The sequence below is a fragment of the Nicotiana tomentosiformis genome, chromosome 6 (assembly GCF_000390325.3).
Source record: "Nicotiana tomentosiformis chromosome 6, ASM39032v3, whole genome shotgun sequence".
NCBI classification, from domain to species: domain Eukaryota; kingdom Viridiplantae; phylum Streptophyta; class Magnoliopsida; order Solanales; family Solanaceae; genus Nicotiana; species Nicotiana tomentosiformis.
Window position 1 is genome coordinate 56055348 of NC_090817.1, and position 15174 is coordinate 56070521.

General features: G+C 37.0%; 1 protein-coding gene across 1 annotated transcript in view; it reads left to right on the forward strand.

The window, feature by feature from the left end:
- Positions 1–10615, forward strand: part of LOC104106235 ((+)-neomenthol dehydrogenase) — a 46142-nt gene extending 35527 nt beyond the window's left edge. Inside the window, exon 4 of the mRNA XM_009614733.4 lies at positions 10034–10615. Coding sequence (XP_009613028.1) covers positions 10034–10432 — 399 coding nt within the window. The 3' untranslated portion in view covers positions 10433–10615. The remainder of the gene's footprint in view (positions 1–10033) is intronic.
- Positions 10616–15174: the final 4559 nt, after the last annotated feature.

Here is a 15174-nt window from a genome sequence, read left to right on the forward strand (position 1 = left end):
ACCTTCTCACTCGCCCTTTCTTATCCTTACTCCTGTCTTCTAGAACATTGTCGCTTTAGCTTACAATAGCTTGCGACCTACACCTATCTATTTATATTACTCGCAACCTTTAAATTTGCTTGTATCATAGATTTCCTTATGTCATTCTGGAACATCAAGCAAGACATCACATCGTCTATAACTCTTCTTTACTTTACTCTCTTAATCAAGCTTCTCGATACCTAGAAACCATAGGCTAGAAGACATGCTACTGACGACGCCGCTATTATTCCTGGGTATTGAATGCCCGCACTTCTAGCCTTCTATTCGAAGTAAGGACTATTCACAACCTTCTGCATTTGAGTATATCGTACATTGTCCACCTTTACCTTACTTATCTTAAAGTCTCACATCATATCTTCTATCTCTTTCATAACCCTCCTTCCACATAGGTATAATTCAAATCCACAACTTGAAGCTCTCTTATAATACTTGCACCTCTGGTGCATACACAATCTGGTGGGAGCTTCATACTGACTTCTTATGAAGCTGGTACTTTTCTAACTGGCTTTATCGTAGAGCCACTATAGAATATGGCTACTGTACTATCTCTCTTATTCCTCTGATATCTAAGAGTAATCCTGCAATGTTCTCAATTACGAGGTCTATCATTTTCTAGGTCCAATAATCAGATTCTTGATTTACTTCGTTGATGTAACTCTTTAGTTCCCTCCTCCTTCTGATCAGCCTTTATGTAAGCTTAAGCTATCTTTCGATCTATGGCTCATGGTATTTGTTATTACTTAGCCTTTCATGGATGCTATGGAATATCCATGACACAATCTTCTAACAATTCAATCATTTGTCCATGACCCGGGCTCAATTCTTTCTTTTAACTTATACCGGAGTCTTTTACGGTTGTATGATTGTTAACATATATGCTGCATGGATAATACTCTAAAATCTTGAGTGCGTTATAGTATAACTAACTCTAGATCATTGATGGAATAATTCCTTTCGTTCCTTCTCAGCTTTCTTTAAACGCAAGTTATTACTTTTCCTGGTCTTTCTGCCCTCTTGTTGCGTGCATACTTAACTTATCTGAGTTCCCACGCATGCCGAAATTTTTATGCAACTCATATGGTCTCGAATATTACTTTTGATTTTACTCCCCATTCATTACCCATGGTAGGTGTCACTTTCTTTTGGAGTGCATACAATTTTATAGTGAGAATGTTGTTACAAGACCATTTCCTCTTTGGGTCACTGTGCTTAGGTTGAAGTCTTCTTCCTTATTTCCTCAGCTAATCTTTCATTGTAGTACTTAGGGAAGACCCTCTGACTCTTGTAAAGCTACGAGCTTATTACATCACATTCCCGATAGAATTTTTGATGTTCGTACTCACCTATAATTATCCTTAGTTACTTACCTCCACACTCATTAGCTTTTACGGTTGCTTCTGAACTAAAGTTTTGACTGTCTTCCCCGTGGGGCTTTCTTTTATTTCCATAACGCTCATACGGTACCTTTAACTTCCCTAACTCCTATCTTGCATGATCTACTGATTTGTCTGAACCTCCTATCTAGCCATAACTAGGCTCTTCCTGAATCAACTACCAACTACTTGTTGGCCCATTCTCATATCAATATTCCACGTAATCTTTCTTGGGTCATTTCCTTTGTCTTAACTTACATCCCGCACAGGCTCCTTATCTATCAATAATATCTCTGGCACGAACCCTTACTTCCTCTCCTTGACATCATTTTTGCATAATGTTCTGGAATCGTAGAATATCAGTAGGATTTGAGTAAGTGCAATCTCATCCCTTTTCTCATTTTTATCGCATTCTTCCTTTACCATTTCATAGTTACTAGAACCACTTAATTATGACTTAATGCCACATCACTCCATATTCCCCCCTTTAGGGTAATACTAAGATTTAGTGTTACGACGAGCTACCTATAGACATTTTACCTCTTCCTCTTAGGCGTCTTTTCACATTATCGATGATCTTTACTCGCCTTGCGGTAATCCTTCTGTACTAAGGATAACAAATTTCCTTACTCGCAAGGGTGACACTTAGTATAACTGGCACATACAACACCTTAAGCTTAACTCTGCTCACATTGCTTGCTTTAGGAAAGCGTCTTCCTGAATGACCTTCAAAAGTTATTCTTCTGTCGTCCATTCTATTATCGCTGGAATTCAATCTCTGAAATTCTCATGATGCCAACTATTATCAAATCACTCAGTCCCTAATTCATGTTTATTTTATCTTGTTCACTAGCCCATACTGACTTTCATTACTCTGGGGTCTAACTTTTCCTTCTGGTAATCACGTTAGAGTCACGAACTTATTTCTCGAAATGAAGATATGACTTTATGGCCTATACTCTTTTGTTGTCTCAGGGCCTGTTACCTCTCGTCTTTTCCTTCACCTTATTATAAACTCTGTAATACTATCATCTTTTTGATCTACCGTTGTGATCCATGTATCACATCTTACTCATAATGCTTCATTAACTCTCTTCTTATTTTCCGCTAACATTTATGTCTATCACTTTATTCTGAAAACTCGAACAATACATTCTTTTGCTTTTAGCTCCCCTTGCTGCACCTACCGGCCCATCGGTTGCCTAACATTCTTTCCCTACTAGGGACGGGAGCCATACTAAGGTAATATTTATCCCTTAAAGGCTTCCAGTGCCTATCTCTGTAGTACTCATATCTCTGTACTATTTTAGAGTGCACCATCTAGGTGTCTCACGAGGAGATCTATTAGCACATTTGCAATATCCTTCGGAAATGTCAGCTACCCCTAACAATCCATCCACCATTTTGGGTTACCCTAACCCTATCTAGATCCTGATATCCTGCCTTCTCCTATTCTACTTCTGTTAGCTCCCATAGGGCATAATTGAGATCGGTGTGGCCAATTGTACATACCTCTGTTATTGTTGAAGGTAACTCAAAAGGCTTATATTCCTCAGCCTGAATTGTAAATACTGATAATCTTCATTAGTTGGGTACCTCGTACCCTTTTTCACCTTGATTCTTTTACTTGTTGAAACTTATATCTACCTCCTGAATCTCTCATTGCTTTTCACCATATAGGTAGATATTCTTACCTTAAGGCTCCTTATCAAGAAGCTTACACACATGTTCTTCTGAAAATATCACATTTACTCATCATAAGCATGATGCAAAATCGAGTTCCTCTGACTCATCTCTTCCACAGCTATATCTCTTACCAACCGTCTTTCTGGATGCAGGTATCGTTGTATTACGAATAAGATAGAGTTTAGGAAATTGAGTTCTTACAACTGAGCTCTACCACACGATCTAGAGTAAGAAGAAAGAGTGACAGTCCTAAATGCACTGTAGCCTCCTGCTTATAAGTGTGGTGCACAACACACCCATAAACAAGACTCTACTAGACACGACTTGTAGACTCCCTAGGACAGAACTACTCTGATACCACTTTTGTCACGACCCAAACCGATGGACCGCGATGGGCACCCGGTACTTTACTCAACCGAGTACCAACATAATGTATCTTTCTTATTACATCATCATAGGTAAGTGGGCCAGAAGGGGAATCATGAGATAAATAAAGTAAACATGAGGGAATTACCTGACATAGAACAACCCAACATGATATAAAGACTTATACACGTGACATACGGGACTATAAGGCCAACACGATCATTTATAAACTCAAAACATAGGCCGACAAGGCCATACAAGTATCCGTACACATGACATCTATCTACAAGCCTCTAAGAATACATACTTATCATAAAGGTCGGGATAGGGCCCCGCCATACCAAACAATACACGTCTAAATCATACTGACCAAACAAGCAACTCCGGAGCAAATGAAGCGTACCAACATCTTCTGCTGAGTTGATAGCCTACTTGGAGGACTCTCGACTTGTCTATCGGGACCTGCGGGCATGAAACGCAGCATCCCCAGGCAAAAGGGACGTCAGTACAAATAATGTACAGAGTATGTAAGGAATGAAAATCAATAAATAATAGACATGAGAGAAACATGGAGTAAAAGACTCGACATGTAAATTTGAATAGCTCTGTGAATTATTAATATTTACAATGTCATGCATATGCATATAATGTCATACCATGCTTAGGTATATGCGTTCACAACATCATCAAGCCTCTGAGGGCATCCCATCATATCATCTTGGCCACTGTGGGCGAATCATCAACGTATACCAGTTGATCAGGTGGTGGTGCGTATATAACGCCATAACCTTTTCCCAGCGTATATAACGCCATCTGGTTATGGGTCAATGTACATGTATAAATGCATGAAATGCATAAGAAATACGTTAATATGATTTCTCAGAATATCATAAAATCAATATGCCTTTTGGATAAACTTTATCAAATACGTATTTTCCTGAGACCCATGAACAAAAGATATAATAATAATTCACATGGAGAATCAAGAATATAGACACCCCCTAGTACTTCTATGAATAGAGTCATTTATGAAAATTGTGCATTTACTCATTTCGTTTGTATCGTATGGATCATGCCAAAAGAAAGAAGGGATAGCCTTAACATACCTAAGCTGATTCTCTTGACAATCCTTCCAACACACGTCAATTGCGACAACGTGTAACGGCATATCGAAGTAAGGGAAAATTCATATGATATTCTCCTTAGAATCGCAAAATCCCTTTGCTATTATCCTATGAAATCTCGTATGTATTTTTGTAGCAATTCCGTATGATCACTTTGTGAATTTGATCACAACCTTGTAAGATACTTACTGAAGCAATCACGTTGAAAGTCTTTATGGCTTTTTGTGAATTCCATATCTTTGTGAATAATCCAAATCTTGAATTTGAGAAGTTATTCTTCAATCACTCCTTTAAAGATTGCCACCTTGCAAAGTTATTAAGAGTCATTTATGGCTTATGTATGTGGCTGCCACGTTGGGGAAATTTCCCACCCAATAGTTATCCACTTAATTAGGAATTATCTCAAATTACTTAAAATACTACTCACTTTTAACACAGTTTGTACACCTTACTATCATGGTCATGTGGTACATTGTATGGTACTAGTCCATAAATACCGGGTATTATAGTTCAGATCGTATTTTATCCCAAATTGTCAAACTTCGACGAAACTCATTTTCTTCGATTCACTTACCCTCTCACCTTCGCGAATTTACTTATCACTTGTTTGAAATAGCATAATCCTTATAATCCCAAAATAATCTCATTCCTGAACTTACGTCGATTAACTTACGACGAAACTTTAACGTACGAAAATGCGAAATGTAACATCTAACTTTCGAGCTTACATTAATTTACTTATGGCGTACTTCCACGTACGAAAATATGGGGTGTAACATCGTCATACGAACTCATTCGAGCTATCCAAACTCAAATTGCAACACATATAATCCACTGATAGAATGAAAACTCTCCACATAAACATCATAAGGATCATACAACCTCAAAACATCCCACAGGAGATAACCCTCATGCTTAGCCACAAACTGACATCTCTCTACGCCCTAACATGGTCACAACCACTATGCACTCGCTAAATCCCCTCGAGTGTGAACTCATCAACAAGGCATAAGAATCTACTTCATTCCACAAGTAAAAAACTGAAAGATCCCTAACATACTCATAACTCAAAGACTGTACAACACATCAAGGCAGAAATTAAGTGTCCATAGTCCTTCACATCCTGAGCAAGATCTTTTGGTCACATCCAAACCATCTAAGCATATTTTGTCGTCACATAACACTCATCATATAGCTATCCAACCACTCACTGAGCCATCAATCTCACTCCTAGGGCACTATCAGACACACAAGTCCAAAAGCATATACTCACATAACTGAAAGCACCGAGCCCACGATATGGTTTAAACCTGACCTTAAGTCTTACGGATTGGCCTATCTCCATAACACGGGGAACACATCTCGCACCTTATCCATGATATTACAAGACATCAACGCACAGCTGATACCGAGTGCTCACATAACATACGAGTGGATGGAAAGAAATCAAAGATATTCACTTCAAGCTGAATCAGTGCCACCCGATAAGGAAAGCGATGGGAAATTTTCCTACATGCCCTGTAGCCTCTCGAAGATAAGTATGGACGTTATCATACCGATCCACAAGACTCTACTAGACACTTGCTAATGACTTATAAAACCTATAAACCTAGAGCTCTGATACTAATGTGTCACGACCCAAAATCCACCTAGTTGTGATGGCACCTAACCCAACCCGCTAGGTAAGCCAATTAACAGTCAACACAACTCAAATGAAAATAATAAGAAATTAATAAGTGAAATAACTGAATTCTTTTACAATAACCCAAGAATTGGTAGTACAAGTCATGAGCCATTAAGATTTAGATTTACAAAGTTGGTATAAGAATAAATACAACATCTGTTTGGAATGTACATAAACAAAATTCAATTCTAAAACTACCAAAGACAAATGGTATCTATATCCAGAAAGGAGGTACATCTTAAGTGCCAGCTGCTGTCATCCACATCATCTCAGCTCCAAGATCTGCAAGCAAGGTGCAAAAGTGTATTATGAGTACAACTGACTCATGTACTCAGCAAGTATCGTAACTAACCTCAGCGAGGTTATAGAAGCAAGAATTGTAAATGATACTCGCAAATCACATATACATGCTCATAAATTCCAACAAGTATAGAGCAAAAATATGATCAAATCATGAAATCACAAATAAAATCACCTTGATGCTCACAATTTTCTTAATGTATTTCACTCAGTCGACAGTCCAACATATAAGAAAGATATGCAATTACATAGGCAACAGTCATAGGAAATTGCAAATAAAGATGAAATGCAATAACTAAATATCAATCCGTTGCGGCGCGCAACCCGATCCCAAATAGAAATCACATCACAGCTCTAAGGCCACATCATAATCTCATTAACCGAACCAAACCAATGATCAGCTCTCCCAAAGCCCACATCAACCAGAAACCGTTGGTTTCTTACAATCTACGTGTACACTATCAAGAAGATACATGAGAGGGTGACCCTAGAAGGGTGGATCCATATCACACGCAGCACGGACAACTCATGTGCTATCACAATCCACCGGCATGGTCACAGGATACCAGTCTAATTCACATCATACAAAAGCAGATATACAAGAATATATGTACTTGATCAAATAGCATCAAATTTCATATTCCTGGACTGGTATAAGTGACATGCTAAAGTATATGCATGTGCAAAGTGTGCTATCATAGCTCAAATAAGGTAAATACATCACAAAAGTAGCAATTATCAGGTTCAATCAGCATATCAACCTCTATGTAACCTCAAACATGGCTCAAATAGCTCACAACAAGGATACAAATTTAAGAGCCATTAGAGCATGAAGCTTAGCAATCAATCCAAGGCGTATCGTAGCCTAAATACTACCCCGAGCATGGAAAATACCCCAATACACGCACATGGGATCAACCCCACACATATGCGCCACCCATAGCACGTAGTTATCACAAATAGCTCAGGAAACTAGAGCCTTAACCAAGCTTAGGTAAGATACTTACCTCAAACATGCCAAATCAATACTCTAGAAGCGCCATCCCGCCTGAATCGACCTTCAAATGGCTCGAAACTAGCCAAAAGTAACTCAAAAATATCAAATAATGCTATAGGAATCAAACACAAACGATAAAGGTCGAATCTTTAATCAAATACTCAAAGTCAACTAAAAAGTCAATCCGGGCCCGCACCCCAAAAACCGATAAAAATAAACAAATTCTGATAACCTATTAGAATACAAGTCCAACCATACTAGTTTTACTTAAATCCGATTCCGAATCAATGTTTAAATCTCAAATATTCACTTTAGAAAAGTATTAACAAAAGCTCCCAATTTCTCTTTTAGATTCATCAATAAAATGCCAAAATAAAAGGTCGAATCATGTAAAATAATCAAATTCGAGTCAAAAATATTTACCCAAATACAAAATGGTAAAAATCCCCTCCTAAATCGCCTAAATACGAGCTCCCAAACTCAAAATATGATGAAATAAATCAAAGTCCGAAATAGAGTACTTATATGCATTGCCCAGGTAATCCGTTCGCGACCGCGGAACCCACTTTGCGATCGCGAAGAACAAAGATGAACACTGCCAGAATGCAGTTCGCGTTCGCGTCACTGACATCGTGAATGCGATGACCACAAGCACCAGAACTCCGCGAACACGCCAATTCCCACGCGAACGCGTCAATTCCCATGTGAACGTGATGGCAGACATCCCCAGCTCCCATGCTAAAACGCGATAACGTACTTACTTCTGCAAATGCTATGGTCAAACATCTCAAACTTTCACTAACATGGTATGCCCTACATGAATGCATTGAATAAAACATCAGCATCTCCCAGAACACTACGAGATCACAGTCCTCTTCTCACGATCGCGATCAACAACCCTAGCATTAGAAAAAACCAACATCTCATGCAAACTCCGAAATGTTCCAAAATTAATCTGAACACACCCAAGCCTCTCGGGACCCCGTCCGAACATGCCAATAAGTCCCAAAATATAATACGGACTTTTCAAAACCTCAAATCACACATAACAACTTCAAAACCACGAATCAAGCCTCAAATCAAGCTTAATAAGGTATTTCAAATTTCCAAATTCCAAACTTATGTCGAACACATCTAAACAACTAGGAATCACCTCAAATTTTGTAAAAAAGTTCCAAATAACACAACGAATATATTCCAACTTATGGAACAACAATCCGAGTCTGATAACATCGAAGTCAATTCCCGGTCAAACTCATGAACTTTCCAAATCTTCAAATTGGCAACTCTCGTCAAATGGTGCCAAAACTTTTTAGAAAATATCCAAATGTAAACCCGGACATACGCCCAAGTCCAAAATCACTATCTTGACCTAAAGGAACCATAAAAACTCTAATTCGAGATTAAATTCACAAAAGTCAAACTTGGTCAACGCTTCCACCTTAAAACTTCTAAAATGAGAATCATTCTTCCAAATAAATTCCGAACCACTCAAAAATCAAAACCGACGATACACACAAGTCATAATATACCATATGAAGCTTCTCATAACCTTAAACTACCGAACTATATGCAAATACTTAAAATGACCGGTCGAGTCGTTATACAAAGACGATAATTTCCTTCGAAAAATAGCTGCATGCTAAAATATTTCCAAAATATATAAAAATAAAAAAGAATTTCCAGGTAAGGAACAACGAGAATCGACATAGGCGTGGTTTTAAGAAAACATGGTATATAATGTAAACTTGTAAAATCCACCAGAAATGATTACAGAAAACCCTAAATCAAGAATAAAAAAATAGAAAAAGCAGATTGAACTCTCCAGAAGCAACCAAAGAGCCATGGTCCCCATCATCAATTGTCAATACATTTCATTTACCAGGAAAATCAGTAATAATGAGATGATAAAATAACTTTGACTATTCCTCTTAGGTATTGCCAAGCCCTGTACTAGATTCTCTTTTAGTCCAGATGATACAGAGAAAGGATAATAACTTAACACAAAGGAAACAAAAGAGGGAGATTGAGGAGATTGAGAAGGTAGAAAAGATGGAAAATGTGGCAGTTTAAAATGCAGGTTTAATTATATTTTTACCCTTGATCGACCAACTATGGCTCTTCTTTATAATAGAAAATTTATATATATATATATATATATATATATATATATATATATATAATGTTTCATTCCTACTTGAACTGTCCGATTTTTGCTTTGACGATATATTCAACTATATTTTGAAGTGATACTTAATCTAACTTTTGCTAAGTTTAGGAGTATCAAGGGAACATAACGGTTTTGATGAATCTTTATCACATTACTATTAACAAGTAAAAGAGTTTGACGAGTGCTTTTTATTTTTTTATTCTAACATTTTCTTTCTGGTTGCATGTAAATATTAAATAAAATAAATAGGTTATGATTAATGTTCACGTCATTATTTCTTTCATATTGCAGAAGCTCAGAAATGACAAACTAAGAATGATTTTATTGGCCGAGAAAAGCCTATCAGAGACACAGATCGAAGAAATGGTGAATTTATTTCTAGAAGATGTGAAAAATGGGACATGGGAAACCAAAGGTTGGCCAGAGTTATGGACAGACTATGCCGTGTCAAAGCTTGCATTGAATGCATACTCTAAGGTCTTGGCCAGGGATTATACAGGAAAGGGAATAAGTGTGAATTGTTATTGCCCTGGATTTACACAGACTGCTATGACTGGTGGCAAGGGCAAGTACACGGCAGAATGCGCTGCCGAGATCGGAGTAAGGCTGGTTTTGTTACCACCAGAAGAGCTTCCAACAGGGAAGTTTTATTTAGGGGCTAATCCCCCAAACCTTTATTCCAAGATTTAAGAGTATTATCTAGTTTACTAATAACAATCCAAGACTCCTTGGGTGAAGTTTTATGATATGTTATTATGAATTTTTTTAAAGTTTAGTGTCTTGAAGAGTTGGACAAATTGGGCCAAGATATTTATATGGTTGAGTTGGCGTATTGTTGAATGGTTTACATGATTAAGGTCACCTTTTTTATCATCTTGATTTCTTTTAGTTTAGCTAATTTGAATTAATATCTTACCACTCTTGTGATCTGCCGTAACCCCTATCAAATGGGCATGCTATGTCCACATCGCCACGCCTAGTTTCTAGGCATCAAACTCGTACATCTTAATACTCTTTCAGTCATCTATTGATAATTCCCAGAATAATTTTGGTTACAAAATTTCCTCCTTAATCTTTAACCATTGTAATCATATCACGTCATTCATGGTCTTAGTATCTGTATTCAATTTATGGCACTCATGGCCTCTTTACATATATCTCTTTCATTATTATACTGTAACGACTTGGCAGGTCGTTTTATGTATTTGAACCTTGTTTTCCCATTTAATTCTTCTATGTGCTTAGTTGTTATTTTGTGACTTGCGGGGATATTTAGTTTGATTCCGGGAAGGTTTTGGAGTTAGTTGGAATACTTAGTTCTATTGTTGGACGCTTAAGTTATAAGAGTTGACCAATATTTGACTTTTATGTTAACGACACCGGATTCATATTTTGATGGTTCCAATATGTTTGTATAGCAATTTTGAACTTAGGTGTATGCCCAGATTTGGATTCAGAGGTTTTTATGATTATTTGACTCTTTTATCCGAAAGTTGGCAATTTGAAAGTTTAAAAATTTCATAAGTTTGACCATGGGTTGACTCTGTGGCTATCGGGTTCGAATTATTGTTTCGAGGCTTGGAATATGTCACGCCCCGAACTTGGGGAGCACGACCGGCGCTCAACCGAGTGTACTTAGTCAAGCAAGCCTGTTAGATACTTTCTACCCAAACTCACTTATGAATAAAGAGAATACATATTTTCGTTAATTAGACAATAAGGAGATCATGTATACAATACAAATTCATTACCATTAGTTATTTTATTTTAAAGTCTCAAATTACACATATTTTCATAGTCTGAAGTGGAACAAGTAATTCAAACACAGCATAACCTGTTTGATTTTCCCAACACTAATATACAACCCACACTATGTCTACGGAGCCTCTAATAGATACAAAAGAGTACTATGATAGTGCCGGCAACAAGGCCCCGACTATACCTCAAACACAATATACAAGGAACAAAAGATGCATGACCCTGCAATGAAGTGGGGCTCACCAAGTCAGCTGGGAAGAGGGTGTACTGCTATCACTGATCAATGTCTCCTGCTGTGGAACCACCTGCATCCATTGAAGATGCAGCGCCCCCGCAAAAAGGGACGTTAGTACATATGAAATAGTACTAGTATGAATGACAAAACACCATCTTAATAGAATGATTAATAATAGAAGCAAGAACAAACATAATATCAGTAGAAGCCTCAAAAAACATCAAACCTCAAGTTAGGACCAAGACAGTGTTCAAATAAATTTCCATATCTTAAGTTGAGAGATTTTTAGTACCAATATGCCACCGTTCACAATACTACCTGTAACACCCCGAAATATTTCGAAGTAATTAAGCGCTATTAAGAAAGTTGATGTGCGATAATTGTATTATTTTGTGTGTAGACAAGGACTATTATATGAATTATATCAATTGATTATGATAATATATGTATGAGGTGCATTAAGAAAGGTTTATGGTGTAATACCCCGGAAAATTTCGAAGTACTTAAACGCTATTAAGAAAGTTGATGTGCGCTAATTATATTATTTTATGTGTAGACAAGGACTATTATATGAATGATATCAATCGATCATGATAATATATGTATGATGTGCATTAAGAATGGTTTATGGTCTAAGAAGAGCCCCAAGGCTAAATCAAGTTAAAAATTTTATGATGGGATAATGTTTCTAGTGAGTTCGCACAAGATCCTACTTCAAATGCATGCTTCTACCACACTATAATTACTTAGGAGATGATTTACTTATCAAATTAAAGCCCTTTGAGTCTAGTTTCCAACGCTTTAAACCGTTCATCATTTGAACACTCCTACAAGAAGTTATGATCATATTACCAAAGGCCGGAAAAATGCGATTCTGCGACCAATTTTGCGATCGCAGAATAATTATGTGATCGCGAAAGTGCTTCTGCGGCCGCAATACTGGTCGTAAAATGGACCAGTACAGCCCAGGTTTTGGCACCAATTTTGCAGTGCATTTTGCAACTCGCATAGCCATTCTGCGGTCCATTATACGACCGCATACCTGATTTCGGAGGGTTAATTTTTTTATTTTCATAACCCGACCCCATTTTGATAAATAGGCTTTGGGGCTTATTTTGGGGCAATTATCTGAGGTTTTTTATTTAGAGAGAAGTGAGAGTGTTCTAGAGAGAGAAAGTAGATGAAGTGTTTATTCATCAAGATCTTGTCCAAGCTTTGAAATCCAATAAGGAAATCTCAGAAGTTCTTCATCTAAGAGGTAAGGTTCCATACCCTAGTTTTTAATTTCGAATTTGGGTAGAAGATGGTTGATTAGGAGTATGATCCTTGGGTATGAGAGTATTATTTATACATTTATTTGCCAATAAGGTTTGTGGAAAGATGGTTGAGCTCAAATAAGTAAATATTGGGTTGTGGAGTGAAGAAAATCTTGTAGAAGAACCTTGTAGTTAAATTTGCACACATAGTATTTGATAAAATGTTCAAATGAGCTGAGCCCATGAATATCTTCCTAATTATGGTTCAATTTTATTATGTCTCAAAATAGATTGAGATTGCTAGAATTTTCGGAACATTGTAGTAATTTAAGAAAAGCTCAAAGTGAGGTATGTTGGCTAAACTTCCTTCTTAGAATTGAATTCAATGACGTTCCCGTAAGTTTCAAGTATGGATGTATCAAGTTCCTTATTCTATGTTCCGGGTTGTTCCCAATAAATTCGAATGTCCCGAATAAGCAAAGTGTCGAGAATTATGTACTCAAAACGTGTTTGCGAATGTTCCCATCACATTATGTTAAATTTTGGGAATGTGTTCAAGAATGATATGTGTATTAAAATGTTATGTCTTTGAGTGATGCTTCAAATGAAGGTTATGATGTCAAATTGCATGAGAAAACTCAATATACTTAAGACTCTTAATTGCTCATATTGATACTTAAACTCAATATACTTATTATTGATAACCTATAAAGATGGTTGGAAGTGAAATAAGTAAATCGGGGATATAAAGTGTGGCCAACGTGCCAAGAGTGAAAGTTATACTTGTGGCCAATGGTGCCAATGAAATGAGATGATGTGAGAAAGATTATGAAATAAGCTTTGATTCAACTATTCTAAAATTGACTTTCAAAATAGAATTGCCTAAAAACTTATGAACTCATGTGATGCCCATATGTGGCTGTTTTAGCTAATGATATGTTTAGTGAGTATTTTCAATGTGTTTTGCATTCTTACATATTCGTGAGTGGAAATTGTATATTGTCCTTTGTGGGAAGAAGTATTTCAAGAATAAATGATGTGTTACTTGTTTATGATTTTAACTTGTGCTTCGATTGCCAATCATTTTACTTCATTTCTTGGAAAGAAATCCATTGTGTTTAAAGTCTTCATTACTAATGAACCGAAAGTTGTGATTTCCAAAATATTGTATATGTTGATATTTATGATGATGATCCATGAAAGGAAAGATATGAAAGTGTGGAATATGATATACGGCCATTGTGCCATAAAAGAAAAATCATATGTATGGCCAAGAGAGCCAATAAAATAATAATATTATAAGTGGTTGAAAGTACAGATTATGTGATATATGGTGTGAAAGGTTATGATATGTACGTATTTGTACTTTGGTTTCCAATGTGTTATAAGCCCCTACGTTCTTGCGAGTAAAGACTATGATGTTCCTAAATGTTCTAAATGCTCTTAATGCTATATGATCACCTATGGCAAGTACAAGTAAGTGATAGTATGAATATGAAATGTGGTCGTTGTCTAAATGACAATTATGAAGTGTTGTATGTCCCAATGGTTTCAACTATAGTTGAATGCTTCTGAAATAATGTATGTAAATGACTTCGATTGTTAAGTCTCCAAGAGTCATGAACCTAGATAATAACCTCAATAGGTCAAGGGAGTGAATAATGAGATGGAAGGGAGATGTTCTTTGTTAAATGATGATGAACCTTAAGAAAAGGAATTGGGCCCACATGCTATTGAAATCGACTTATTGATTTACCATGCATGTGCTAATGTAATGAGTTGTGTTTCTCCATGATGAGCATGAACATGAAGTATTCCAATGATATGAGTAATTACGACCTTAAATGTAATGACAAACTATGTCTCTTTGAGTTTATATATGGTATTGTGATTGGGATTACACCTCCACCCGCATATATTGGGGTGAGGTGGCAAGGCCACTTTGTGTAGGGATTGTGATATTGTGATACACCTCCACCTACATACATTGGGGTGAGGCGGCAAAGCCGCTTTGTGTAGAGTTTTGGTATTGTGGAATACACCTCCACCTGCATACATTGGGGTGAGGCGGCAAGGCCGCTTTGTGTAGAGTTTTGGTATTGTGTAATACACCTCCACCCACATATATTGGGATGAGGCGGTATGACCGATTTGTGCAAGGATTGCGGTATTGTGATACACCT